This window comes from Acanthochromis polyacanthus, chromosome 16 (assembly GCF_021347895.1).
Source record: "Acanthochromis polyacanthus isolate Apoly-LR-REF ecotype Palm Island chromosome 16, KAUST_Apoly_ChrSc, whole genome shotgun sequence".
Lineage (NCBI taxonomy): Eukaryota > Metazoa > Chordata > Actinopteri > Pomacentridae > Acanthochromis > Acanthochromis polyacanthus.
In genome coordinates, this window is record NC_067128.1 from 15,565,762 (window position 1) to 15,580,289 (window position 14,528).

The 14,528-nt window shown below is 39.5% G+C and overlaps 1 protein-coding gene across 2 annotated transcripts in view; it reads left to right on the forward strand.

Moving 5' to 3' along the window:
- hivep2a (HIVEP zinc finger 2a) overlaps positions 1-7,194 on the forward strand; it is a 131,301-nt gene extending 124,107 nt beyond the window's left edge. For both annotated transcript variants that reach the window (XM_022196265.2, XM_022196273.2), the window contains 3 exons: positions 1,250-1,358; positions 3,152-3,271; positions 4,128-7,194. In XM_022196265.2, coding sequence (XP_022051957.2) covers positions 1,250-1,358; positions 3,152-3,271; positions 4,128-4,802 — 904 coding nt within the window. In that variant the 3' untranslated portion in view covers positions 4,803-7,194. The remainder of the gene's footprint in view (positions 1-1,249; positions 1,359-3,151; positions 3,272-4,127) is intronic.
- The last annotated feature ends 7,334 nt before the right edge of the window (positions 7,195-14,528 follow it).

The window sequence follows — 14,528 nt, forward strand, 5'->3', positions numbered from 1 at the left end:
GGATACTTCTGAGAGATAGTTGCCTCAGTGTTACTCTAATGTTGGGTCGACTTTCAGGTGATTGTTCCATAGCAAAAAGGGATGTCCTGAACCCAATCACAGTCAGAGATAATCATGGTAATCTAATCAGTTTTGGCGTCAGGCTATGTCCAGGTCTTTCTTTACATTATTTGCTATGCAAAAGCAGTAAAACAGATAATGCAGACAGCTATCACATGTTCCACTAGGATTTAAAGTGTTTGTCTTCTTTTATTCCAGTTTTAGTAAATGACTATGAACCAGCATGAGGTCATTAAGCCTCATAGAAGTCTCTGTCATGGTGCTCTTTTACTAGCTAAAGCTTTCTGCTTGCCAACATAAAAGTGCCCTTCTCGTCTGGTCGCTACAGTATTAAACAGTAAAAAGCTCCATTTGGTGGTGCAGGCAGGTACTGCAACTAATCTACAATACTTCAAATGTGTATTATCTATGAAAAATAATAATAATCAGCAGATGCTAAATATGAAATGATTCAGATCAGATCAGGAGCGAAAAACAACTTGATTGGGGCACCCCTAATATCAAGGATTCCTGTCACCTCTGTTTGATGCATTTTAACCAACAAAATGAACACAACCAGTATAGTTCATAGGGTCTGAATCCAACTATAAGTATTGGTTGCAACTGTTGATTGATATCTGTGAACGATAAACGAAAATCCTGATGTCGAATTTTACACAATAGCACAAGCTCCACCACAAAACTTTATTGAAATGTCTGTGTTTGTTTATATTTTAGATATGTTTAAATAACACGTTTCAAACTTTATCCTTCGGGGCTGCTAGGCTAACACTCATGCTGGTGGCGGGACGTTGCTCCAAACCACAGAGTGCTGTTTCCAGATAGAAAGGAGCAGCTACACCCGAGCACATTTTAGAATGAATTTATCTTTTGCAAAGCGCTAAATGACAAATGCAATATCATTAATCATTTTCAAACCATTTAGCCTTTTTACGCAGGTACCGAGGGTAAAAATCAAGTCTCAACAATGAAAATAAAACAAAAGTAGTTTCACTTTTATTCTGGTGTTCCTCTTTCCCCTCAGAGCAACAGCAAGGCAGCTTTCGCTCATCATATCCCCTCAAACAGCAAAACTTAGTCAGTTTACTTTACAAGTGTCTCTTATTATGAAGAAATAAAGTTGAACAGATGAACTTTTCACTCTTGGTGTGGATTTAATGTGATATTTCTGCTTGTGTGTGACGAGCAGCCAGCAGAGCGGAGCGCGAGGCCTGAGGCCGAGTCATCAGACTGGAGTGTTGGGTCAGGGAGAGTTCGGCCCGCTGGGACGTCGCAGAGCCAGTGCAGAAATGGAGACGGTAAGAGTCTGATCAAGTCCGCTGATTTATCACTTAACATTCTAATTGTAAAAAAATGTTGTCTCTCTTTTGTATGTTCTTCCATCTTTTGTCTTTGCTGAAGTTTCAGCTTTTGTTCATGTTATTTTCACATCCAGACTGGAGGTGGAATATTAACTTGGTGTTTGTTGTACACTGAAGGTTAAATGCATTTGAGTTATTCGGCTTTATAGCAAGCACTGAATTTCTAACTTTGGAGAGAGCTCTTTATCTGTTTAGTTGTCTGTGTGCTCCTGTTTGTTTCACAGGGTTAAGTTTACTGTAAACATGGTAATAATTCAGCAGCAGTTAATCCTGGTTTCTCTGAACAAAGCGCTCACTGGCTACACTTTAAGGTTTGCATTTCGCCTTAAGTTTAGATCGTTTTTATTAGTTGTGGCAGCAGAACACTTTGGCAGGCTGAAGGGAATTTTTAGCATCCTTGTTAGCAGGGCTGCATTTCTCTTTATGACTCAATACATTAAAAATAATTGAAGGCTTTGTCAGAAACATTTGCCTCATTAAAGAATACCAATAGGCAACATTAACATTTATGGAGTCAACTGATTTTCAGAAGTTTGTGGCGTTCGGTCTGTGACTTTCATGTGGAAAACCCAAAGAAAGAGGAGGAAAAAGAAGAAGGAAATAAGACACAAAGAGAGAAACTGACAGAGACGAAGCAGAGAGAGGAGAATGTCTGGCCGACAAGCAGAAACATTCAGAGAGGATGAGGGAATACGGAGCGAGTCAGATAGAGTGAGAGTGTTAGAGAGAGGGATGATTAAAGATGGGGCTGCTGGGTTTTGGTGGAAATGGGATCTGAGCTGGTGGCAATGTGGTTAATAACGGGGCTGTTTTTCTTCTTAAGAGCCCTTCTTCAAACTCAGGCTCCTGCTGCTGGTCCCACTTAAACAAAGCAGAGAGTGAGAGCGACTCAGCTTGGATAACTGACCGCTCCTCAAATAACACAGTCATGTTTGAACAACCATTATTCATTCGTCTGTAAGACATTTGACTGAGCCTTAATGCTTCTATTTGTTTTCTTTTTTATATCACCTGCTGTCCAGCGCCACCACACAGTTCTGTTTTTACACTTTCCATCAAGTTTTATTGGTTTATTTTGCTACATGAGATCTGGTTTTCTATCACAAAGCCTCAGATTTGTGTTTATTGTGACTTTCACTGACCAATGTGTGTGTGTGTGTGTGTGTGTGTGTGTGTGTGTGTGTGTGTGTGTGTGTGTGTGTGTGTGTGTGTGTGTGTGTGTGTGTGTGTGTGTGTACTTGTACTTGCTACATTGTGAGAACCATTTTCTGCATTTAACTATCAATGTGAGGACATTTTTACAAAGTGAGGACATTTTGGCCGGTCCTCACTTTGAAACAGCCATGTTTGAGGGTGAAGACTTGTTTTTAGAGAACAGGTATGAATTGAGGTTTGGTTAGGGTTAGGGTAAGGATTAAGTTTAGGCAATCAGTTGTGATGGTTAAGGTTAGGGTAAGGCTCTAGGAAATGCATTACACCTATGGATGTCCTCACTAAGATAGAAGTACAAACATGTGTGTGTGTGTGTGTGTGTGTGTGTGTGTGTGTGTGTGTGTGTGTGTGTGTGTGTGTGTGTGTGTGTGTGTGTGTGTGTGTGTTGTGGGTTAGTCCCTCTATATGTAACTCTTGGAAAACAATTTATCAGTTTGATTTTCTGTGGAAGCAGAAATTTTTACATCAATTTATTGACAGCAGCATGTTTTTAACTTCACTTTTGATTGTGTTTCTAGGACCACTGTCCAGATTCACTGTCGCCAGGGGAACGGGACAAGGGTGGTAGCCGTGGCAACCAATCCAGCCCTCCCCACCAAGTCTTGTTCAGTCACCTTCCACTCCATTCACAACTCCAGGTATTTCATTTTTGTGATTTTTTTCTTCTTGTGAGTCATATTTTGTTTCTGTATTTTATTAAAATTAAATTCCTTTTAAATACTTTTTACATAATTAATTATAAATGTTTACATTTTGCACATTTGTGGTGTTATGAATTATTTTTAAAATTTATATTATTGTGTTTTTATTCATATATATTATAAATATTTTTATGTATTCCTTATATTTTATTGTAATTTTTTGAATTTTCATTTTCTGTATATTATCTTTTATTTTATGTGAAGTTACTGGCTGTTTTATATTTTTTCATGTAAAGATTTTGTAAAAAAAAAAAGAAAAGAAAGAAAAAAAGACAAGAAAGAAAAAACACAAAGATGTTCAAGAAATCCACTTACAATACGATGAAAATACTTTACACACCTCAAAATATTGATGTGAAAGTGGCATAAAATATATTCGGTATGTTTTAAATTTACTACAGTACGTTAATAGTTTTGTTTTGTAATAATTTTATGTTACATTTCAAGTGTTAAATTCCAAAAAAAAGACAGAAACAGTCCCTGTAAGTCCACTGGTTATGACTGAAATTGTGAATCTTTGAAAACAGATCACAAAGATCCAGTGGAATTTTTCAGGGATGCTTTGATAATTTCATAAAACTGCTGATGGAGCAAATGTATTCTGACATAGGAGTAAATAAATCATTATTAGGGACTATGTTCAGTGGCAGACTCACACATATTGGGTGCTTCAGTGAGTATTAAAGGCAGCAGGACAGTGTGTGTGGGACTGAGGAGTCTGTTCTTGTTAATGAGGGATCATGTGACCCAGTCCAACAGCATGTCTCACTGACGTGTTTTATTTTACCCTCAGGTGCGTTCACCTTTCCCGATGATCCCCATCGGAGGGATCCAGATGGTACACTCCGTCCCCACGTCCGTCACCACCCCTCTGGCCCAGCAGGGGGCGCAGCAGGTGGCCTCCCGCCTGTCGCTGCAGAAGAGCACGTCGGAGGACTCCACCACCGGCGAGGCCACCTCCCCACATTTCACCTCCTTCCCCGAGAGGGGAGGACGAAGAGGAGTAGTAACAGAGAGGGTGAGGGAATCTACGTCACCTCAGCGGTCCTCACAGGAGAAGGAGGGAGGGGGAGTGAGGCGGGAGCAGGAGCAGGAGGAGAGCATCCACACCTGCACCAAGGCCATCGCCTCCCTCTGCATCGACTCCGAGGAGAACGCCGAGAGAGGAGGAGGAGGAGGCAGAGCTCCTTATTCCTCCTCCTCAGCACCCGACTCTCATCAGCAGTCGCCACCGTCTCCCCACCCGTCACCGTCTCCTCCTCAAGGTTCCGGGATTCAGCACTTTAGCGGCCTGGAGCTCAGGCCTCCCCACCCATCCATCCCTGCCTCCCCTCACTCCTCCTCCTCCTCTCCTCACCCTCCCAGCCCTGGATGTGACACTCTACAGCCTCCAGTCTCGTCCAAACCTCTCAAGCCGGAGAGAGACAGGGAGGCAGAAAGCACAAAAAGAAGCAAGGACGTGTCATAGTGCTGCAGAAGGAGAACAAGAGGAGGAGAAACCATGGATGTCTTTTTTTGTTGTTGTTTTTGGATAATAGGAAGGGATGAAGTGCAACAGAGAGAGAAAAAAAGACATTTGCACACTTTACACACACATTTCTTCTAATTCAGTCGACGCACACACACAGACACAATCTCTCTCTTACACATGAACACAATGCATACAAAGACAAACAGCTCTAGTCAAAAAAACTAACTGAAATGGACCTCTGCAGTTTTAATGTATGTGTACAGCATGCCTGTTTTAACCAGGGCCTCCTATCAAAGACTTTCTTATTTAAAGAGGATTTGCATACACATGTACGGGCCAAGACGAGCCCGACCAAAATAAAAAAGGACTCCAGTTTTAAACGGTACGTCAAAAAAGAAAAAAAAAATTGGACAGCTACGTGTGTGCCTTTTCTTTCATCTTTTTTTTTTGCTTATATTCTTATAAGCAAACAAAAGCAGGAAGGTAAATGTAAATACAGTACAATACTATCATGTTTTGCGTATCAGCTTTGTAATAAATGCGATCTCCCTCTTCCTCCCCCTTTCTTCTTCCCCCCAACTCCTGCATTTCTTTTTTTTTGTTGTTGTTGTTCTTTTCAGACACCTTAAAAGTCTCGACAAGCGATGTGAAGTTATGGATATTACTATTACGTACGGTTGCACTAAAACATATTTTTATATGAGTGAAATTTAAAAAATGGCTTTTTTGTGTACAGCAGCAATTCTATAATACTATTTATTATTGTTACCATGTTTCATAAATTGTACATTTTTTCTTAAATGTCGTGGATGCCTTTTTCTATGTAAAGCATGGGTTTTTTGCTATCGCTTACATTAGGGCGAGGATATGTACACTGTAATATGGCTTTATATGTTAGACCTATTTATATACGTCTAAGTGAGCCCTTCTACTTGGAGGTATATACACATAGAAGATTTACCAGAATATTTACCCAGCATATGAATACATACAGTATATAGAATCTATCTATCTATCTATCTATCTATCTATCTATCTATCTATCTATCTATCTGCACTTAACATTTAGAATGACATTCACATTAAGGTTATGGTAGTTTGCTTGTACATTTTCTCTGCTGCTCTTTGCCTGTCCCTGGTTGTGACTTTTCCTGTTTTTTACTTACTTTCGTGGTATTATTTCTTGTTTATTTTTTTGTTTCCATTTTTACAAGGCACAGACTTGCTCTCAGCATTAAGTGAATGAACATGCCTTCTGGCTCCGTGGCATTCTGCTTCAATGTTGGTTTTTAACTCCGCCCCCTTCACACGAACCCCATACTCCGCCCCGACATCCATCTGCATTCAAGATTCATCTTGAGGAATGGTAGCTCCACATTACTGAATAAACAAAGATGTTTTGTTTTTTTTATCTTCCATCAGATAGCTAAATGGGGAAAACATTCCAGTCCGTGTAAATATCCAGTCCTCTCCCCCTGAACACGTTATTTTTTTTGGCAGTGAGGCATATTGTTGCCATGGCAATCAACCCACAACGTATTTAATGGCTTTATTTCTGGGGACACGTATACAAAAACATACACCAAACTTCCTGACAAATGCACCTTATATTTCTTCTATGGAAGTCCCAGCACTCTGAATTTTTTTTTTTTTTGCAGCAAATTTTGATTGAGATTTAAGGGTTTAGGAGGGGAGCTGCTCTGCACTCTGAACCCTAAAACTGTCTGAAAATGACCGAAAAATATTAATAATAATAATACATTTGACAGTTGTGACATTGAGGCTTTCTGCACTGCTTTTTTGGCCCTTCTGTATTCCTTCCACCTTTTCTGAACATCCCTTTTGTAGCTAAGCAATATTTAGCCAAAACTCTGCGCACCAGCAGGGAGTGTATTTGTTGCAAGGCAACAATAGCGTACCTTAAAATCCTAAAATCAGGAGAAGAAGGGAGCAGCTGTGGTGATTTTGGTGACACAACTCTTTTCTCTTTTTGACAGTTTCGGGCTGAGTCGGGCAGGCTGCAATGTGAGTGTGTATCTCTGTATTCTGTATCGGTGTGTATTCGACCAGTATATCCTCTTCTTACGACTTTTTTCTATTTCAATCCTCCCTCTGTTATGTACACTTATCATGACGACAATGATGTCTTTAAAAAAAAAACCTCTTTCTCTCTTTCTGAAGCTATCAAAGCACAAGTCATTGTATAGAAATGACAACAATACAAAAAAAGGACAAAAAAAAAGGTAAACGTGCATATAAAAGGGTAACTTTTGTGATGGTGTTCTGTGGAATTAATACGAATATCATGTATGACCCCAGTTGCAACAAGGAATCGCAGTAGAAGTGGAAGAAATGGATTGTCGTTTTCAAATAAATATGAATAGAATAACTTGTGTGTGTCTGTGTTTTACCAAAGATAACGTATTTAAGTCTTCAAAGTCACACCAAGCAGTATTTTAAAATGAACGACACTACCGTTAAAAAGTTTGGGGCCATTTGGAAATGTCCTTATTTTTTAAAGAAAAGCTTTTTTTTCATTGAAAATAACATTAAATTAATCAGAAATCCAGTCTAGACATTGTTAATGTGGTAAATGACTATCCTAGCTGTAAACGGCTGATTTTTAATGGAATATCTCCATAGGGGTACAGAGGAACATTTCCAGCAACCATCACTCCTATGTTCTAATGCTACATCGTGTTAGCTGATGGTGTTGAAAGGCTAATTGATGATTAGAAAACCCTTGTGTAATTGTGTTAGCCCATGAATAAAAGTGTGAGTTTTCATGGAAAACATGAAATTGACCCCAAACAGTTTTAAACAGTAGTGTATTTATCAAGTATCTCAGTGTAGTCTGAATGATGTTGCTCTATAGTGAAAATGATCACCGCTTTTTTTTTTTTTTTTTTTTTGCATCTTTTAGCTTATTTTATCTTCTCACAAATTCTGATCGCATCAACAGGTATCCATCCTTCTATTGATTTTCTTATAAATTTCTAAAACTACTTATTTGAGGTCGGGTCTCGGTGGCAGCAGGCTAAGCAGGGCATTCCAGACATCCAGCTCCCCATCAAAGTTTTCCTTCTTAGGCCAAATGAGATATATAATCCTTCCAGGGAGTTATAGATCTACACTAGAATCTCCTCCAAGTTCCCTGGAAAACCTTCAAATGAAGTCGCACAGGAGGCATTTTCCTCAGAAACCAGAACCACCTCAAATGATTCCATTTCATGTGAAGAGGCAGTGAGTCTTTTTTGAGCCTGTTACGTTATCTTTAAGACTGAGGTCAGTAACCCTACACTGAAAAAAAGCAGAGGTTTAAAAAAATGTGAAATACTGCAATGTTAAAAAAAAGTCAAAATAACAATATATGTTAGAAAAATAACAAATTATGTTTTTAGTGGGTTTAAAGAAAGTAAAACTTCCAATTCATGATCATTTAACACTATTTTTATGGCAAAAGAACAAGCTGCTCTTTGTAAAAAAATACAGATATTTGACATATAATAACATACTGGTTTTTTTTTTCTTTTTTTGTTTGTTGGAGGTGTGGGGTGGGATAATTAACAGTTAGCATGAAATTATTACCTTTTTCTGTGATATTAACTATCTGTAATTTAACAAAACAGACATAATGAAACAGTAGTTTAAGAAATGTTTCCTCCTTTTTAATCTTACAGATTTTTTGTTGCAAATAATGACAGATATGAATTACAACAATGATTTATAATAATTATCTATGATTTTTTCCCCCTGATTTCAATACAGCAAAAAAAAAAAGAAAAAAAATAGTTTTATGGTGAAGCAATTAAAAAAACGAATTGGATGATTTTTTACTGTTTACATGTAAATAATTATTTTTTTGTCATTTTACTTGATATCTTCTATAATCTAACAAATGCGGAGAATTTGTATAATAACAGTAAATTGTTTAAATTTATATATATAGTTAAAAAACGTTTTGAAATGAAAGCATTTATTGCTTACAGTGCATGGACAAAACTTGCTTTGGCCACTTGGATCCACAGCCTCACTTTTCGGTCACTAACCAGAACTCATGACTACAGGTGAAGGTTTGCTTTCCAGCTCAGCTCTCTCTTTGCCACAAAGACTCTGAGACAGCAGCATTACCATCTGTGTCATTTTTGTGTCCTTTTTTCAGGCATACATTATTACCAGTCAGCTTATTTGTTATTTAACAGTTGTTATAATAATATAATACATTTTATTTGCATAGCGCTTTTCAAAATACTCAGACACTTTACATCGTTACATTATAAAATCAGCAAACATTAAAACAGAGGAGCATCATAAAACAAGTCATAAAACACGCCATAAAATAAATTGTCTTCCCCTTCCTGAATGTCAGAGATGGCCCCTTGTGATTTTGCATTGCCAGTTTTTATGCTTTTTTTTCTAAATTGTGTGAATGTGAGTGTGCTTGTTAGTCTCTGTATCAGGGGTGCTCAACTAAAAATAAAAGAGTCAGAGAAAGTCAGAGAAAATTTATTAAAGCGAAGGTCTGGAACATCATAATAGAGTCTGCATGTAATCAATGACTGACCATCAAATCAAATAAATTCAGAACAGTTCAAAAAATATTTTGACAATAAATAACTTTTGACATAACTTTACATCTTGAAATAAAGTGCAGAAAAAATCATGACTGAACAACTTGAACCAACTTATATACATCTTTTCTGAACTCACAGCTGCGATGCAGAGACTTCACTGGCTGAGTAGCATCACGTGGGATGGCTGAATCTGTACGTAGTTGGTCTGTGTGTTTCTTGAGCTGATAACCAATGCCGTAAACACTGGAAAAGCTGCGCTGGTAAAATAGAAGCGACCTGTCATATTTAAAATCCTGTTACAATTTACTGATTACACAGGTCCATACAAGATGGCGTCTGGTCCGGATCTGGACCGCGGCCCACCAGTTAGTGAACCCTGCTCTATATGTAGCCCAGTGACAGACTGGTGACCTGTCCAGGGTGTCGCCCGCCTTCACCCTCAGTCAGCTGGCATAGACTCCAGCCTTCCTAATGAGGATTAAGCGGTCTTTAGATGATGGATGGATGGATTTAAAAGCAGTTCTGAAAAGGCGGGTCTTGATGAGTGATTTCAAAGTGTTCAGGTTGGTGTATATATGCACTGAATATGTTCATGGCATTGGTGGATCCACATATCTGTGATTTATTTAAGACTCCATACTGTCCTGTGAAAAATCTTCATGTACCTGTTTGTTTCAGTCGGGGGCACCGTGGTGTTTGAACATTTGCCCACGGGCGCTGAGATCAGTGTACAGTTCCCCACAGCAGTGCTCCTGCTTTCACTGTGCGCTCCATCAAACACAGTTGGTGGTGTTGACGGGTGGGAAGCCAGTGAGGAATCACGTCCTTGTCGTTGCCCTCGTGATTCCTAATGGCTGATGGCAGAGCAGGAGGATGGACATGAGGGGAAAGCACAAACCTGCCAATAATTCCCCTCAGCGGCAGGTGAAGAGAAGCAGCTTGTAAATCCGTGCGTGTCAGAGGAGACACTCGGGTGTCCTGGAGCCTCCACAGATCAATACCGACTGAGAGTCAGCTGTCAGTCCTGTTACCTCCTCACTCTCACCCTCCATTCATTCACCAGTCATCTACCTGCCCTACACTCAGCTCCACATTCACCACATCCACTCACACACCTGCTTCCCATTCCCCTCAGTACACCAGCCCTCTTTCCCCAGACAGTTGTAGCATTCATGTTCTGTGTGTTTTAGCTCTTCTTGCCATCCTGCTGCCTTACCTGCCTGCCAGTAAGCATTTATCATCACTGTCTCCTCTGATAAAGTCACTCAGTGTCCCTGCCTGTCTGGTTGTCCTGCATTTGGGTCATCTTTCCATTCGGCTATTCCCAAAACTGAAGGTATGGAAAGGATCAAATCCAACAAAATACACAGTAAAGAACAGACATTTTTTTCACTGAGTCTTGTGTAAGTATTTTTCACACATCAGAACTGACACAGTGCTGCTGCTTGGCATGTCTTTCAAATTTGTTCACATTCTGTTTTGTGCCTCTGCTGACTCAACTGTCAATCAAACACGTCCAATGTCTTATTCCCTCTGAGACTGGGAGGCTAAAGGAACATTTCTGACATGTCTCAATTTTTTTTTTTCCTAAGCAGCAACTACAAACTTGACTGCAAAAGCAACAAATTTAGTCATTTTATCTGGATGCAGTCCAAAAACATGGGATTGAATTTGTGCAAAAGAGACCAAACGACAAACAACACTGGTACTGTTATCAAGCAGTTTGGAAAAGATGCTATGAAGGGTGTCTTTGAATAGCTCCAAATCACATTAATGTCAATAGTAACACCAATAGCAATGACATGGAATAAATAATGATAGCAGCTGCAGTAATACTGTCAGTAGAAGCAGCAGCTTTAATTCAAAATTCACATGAAGAGTCTGTTTGAAATGCTGTTTGAACGAGGTCAGTTAATAAGTTCTTAGTGCATATGACTAACTATTAATTTCTTCATTCTGCCTTCACCCTCTTTTCTATCTCAGTCATATTTCTAATTTTAATGCAGTCCTTGTCATTAGCCATGTCCCACATATGTCTACCTGTCTACATCTTTAGTTTTTTAATTTTTTTTCCTTTTTGTTGACACAACTGGGTTGGTGTCAACTTACATTTATTCTGTCAGTCTGTCCACATGTCGGTGAGTCCCGTGGCCTTTGATAGACGATGATCAAGCGAGTTATTTTGGTCATGATTAGCGTTTGGAGGAATCACTTTCATCACTAGTTTGTAAGGTGTGAGTGTGAGTGTGGTTTTCATGGTTCAGCGCTGCGAGCATATGGAAATCTCCCCTGAGACTTGAATGTGTTGCTGTTTGATAGCATGTGTGTCTGTGTTTCTGTGTGTGTGTGTCACTGCCTTTGTGTCTTGTTTGCTTGAGTGTCTGCATGCGTGTGAGTAACACTGTTAATGAATGGATATTTTGCGTTCAAGGAGGTAATCATTTAGCCTAGCCACGCAAGAAAACCCACGGCAACGAATTTAATTCTCTGCCAGGGTGGGTCTAGTTACCCTCGGTAAGCCTCAAGGTTGGATGCTCCTAAAACTGGCCGTCGAATCACCATGAAGTGCAGAGTCAGAAGGCGGGCGTAACTAAGTGACGACAGAAGCGCAACGATTCTGACAGAAACAACCGGAAACAACTAGCCTAGCCACGCTAGACAACCCACGGCAACGAATTTAATTCTCTGCCAGGGTCGACAACAAAAACGACGACAGTCGTTGAGCTCCATTAGCACCGACTCTGAATAATCTTTCTGTTAACATGTCTGTAATATACTTGAGCTTCACCCATTGACTGAATAAATAAGGCTTCACCGAACTACCGCATCCTCTGATTTCCGGCGCTCTAGGAGCCTATTCATTGCGCTGATTGGTTGTATACCTACCCAATTGCTGCAGAGTGATTTGAAAGACAACCTTTCAGCCCGCCTCCCTCCCTGTCGAGAGTTCCTAGACCCTTGCGTCTTCAGACCTGGGTCTAGCGTGCCTAGGCTAGTAATCATTTAGTCAGCTAACCAACCAACCAATCAGACAAAGTGCAGCCGATTTATTGTTAAAGCTTCAGGAGATCTACACCTGATTAACGCCTTTACAGGCTATCAGAGCTCGTTGTTTTCTAATAATATCCAAAAACTCAGTTCCCAACAGTGTTTACTGCATGAAAAGAAGTGTTTTTTGATTCGGACACAGTTGTATCATTGTCTCCTGGCAGTTTTACATTTCCAGTGTTTAATGTGTACAGTTACTAAGGATACAGTATATTGATTATGTAGAGTGATTGACAGGCTATGATCTAGTACCCTTCACTCGATCACTCTTGGAGTAAGGTGGAATTTAAAGCCCCAGCATCCTTAAATTACCACTTGTGACCTCCATAGCTGCTGGTACAGAGAGTTTAATGTTGTAGCTTTAAGCAGTACATGATAGAAAATTAAGAATTGTTCTTTAACTTACTTAATCTGCATGTGTAGCTAACCCAACCCACGTTGAAAGCAGCAAAAACAAGCTGCAAACACACCGCTGACATATTACTAACTAGAAAAGCACTTAGAGAGCGCAGTACTCTGCCAAGGCTGTTCAATCCCCCAAATGGCATTGTCAGAAATGCAGCATTTTTATTTTAGAAATGCAGCATTTGTTTGTTATTGATGATCAGAACTCCCAGCAACATAGAAAGTGGGTATTTAATATAGATGTACCCACAAACAAAACGACCTTGTGCTAAGCACAGGCGTATGTTATGCATGTGTACATTATGTACGGATACCGAATTGCATGACCTAAATATGTAACGGGTGGTGGGAACTGATGGGACTCAGAAACAACCACAGATTTTAATTAATTGTTCTTTGGTCGTTTGGTCGTTTATGCTAAGTCCCGAGAAGTCCACAGTGTTAGATTTGTAGTAGGACAGCAATCATGTGATCGTCAGTAGGTAGCTCACGTAGTGTTCACTTGTTGTCATGGTTACTATCTCACAATGATGTTGAAATCTTTAACAAATCCATGGATCCAGACCATAAGCCGCATCACTGCCAAAATCTAGTCTGTTAGTTCTCGTGTCATTTCTGACCTTCTCTGAAAGTTTCATCCAAATCCGTTAGTCTGTTTTAGAGTAATGATGCTAGTGAACAGACAGCCAAACCAACGGTGATCGTCACACAGCTCCACCACATTCCTTAGCATAGTAACTATTAATCTATGGCAAACATGCACAACATTAATAATCATTTGGAATTATATTTCTGACCTCAAGTCCAATATACTGTATATTCAACCTAACCCCACCAGCCTGACCGGCTAAATCGACTGAAAGCATATTTGCATTTCAACCTACAAATATGTTTTAGTTTTTTAAAGATGTTGTTAAATAAAAGCAATCTCTGTCCAGAGGAGCATTTAGTACATTGATCTTTTGGCTTGCAATGCCAGTGGACGTGGGAATTGTCACAAATGGGTCATATAATAGCTTGCCTCATGCACATGTAGGTGGAGGGATCATGATAAAATGCAGAATTTAACTTTAGGAGGCTGCTCGTAAAGACAATAAGGTCAGCAACACCCATAATTTACTTTTCATGTTGAATTAAATACTGCTAGTCAAGGCAGATGTCTTTGGTTTCTTTCGGAAAAAGGTTATGTGATCGGAGCATGACAAATAGCTATAGAGAAGGATACGTAGTGACTGAGGCAAAACTTAGAAAGTCTCTGTTTCTGCCAGTGCAGAAAAACACACAACCCAGAGCTTTAAAACTGATATGGGATCAACGGTGTTTCCAAGATGAAGTTAGAAATCCTAAAACGGTACAATAGTGTTTAGGCATAAAAGTAGCAGAGATAGACCTGATGCTTTGTACGACAAAATCATATCAGAGAGGATGTACCTTAAGTTTATATGCTGTGTAAGTGTTCCATTATAATATGTGTGACAAGCTATGCGTGGTTCACTCGGTCCACAAAATCTCATGAGTCTTGCTCGGTGTTGAAATGTTTTCCAAAAATGCTTAGAAGGGAGTGGATGAAATGGAGTCTATGGACCAATTAGCGACTTGTACCCCTCAATATTTTAAATCCAAAGTAAATATTCTGCACTTAAACAACACTTTTCTACATTAGTGTTACTCAAAGTGCTTTAATGTGTTTCTCATT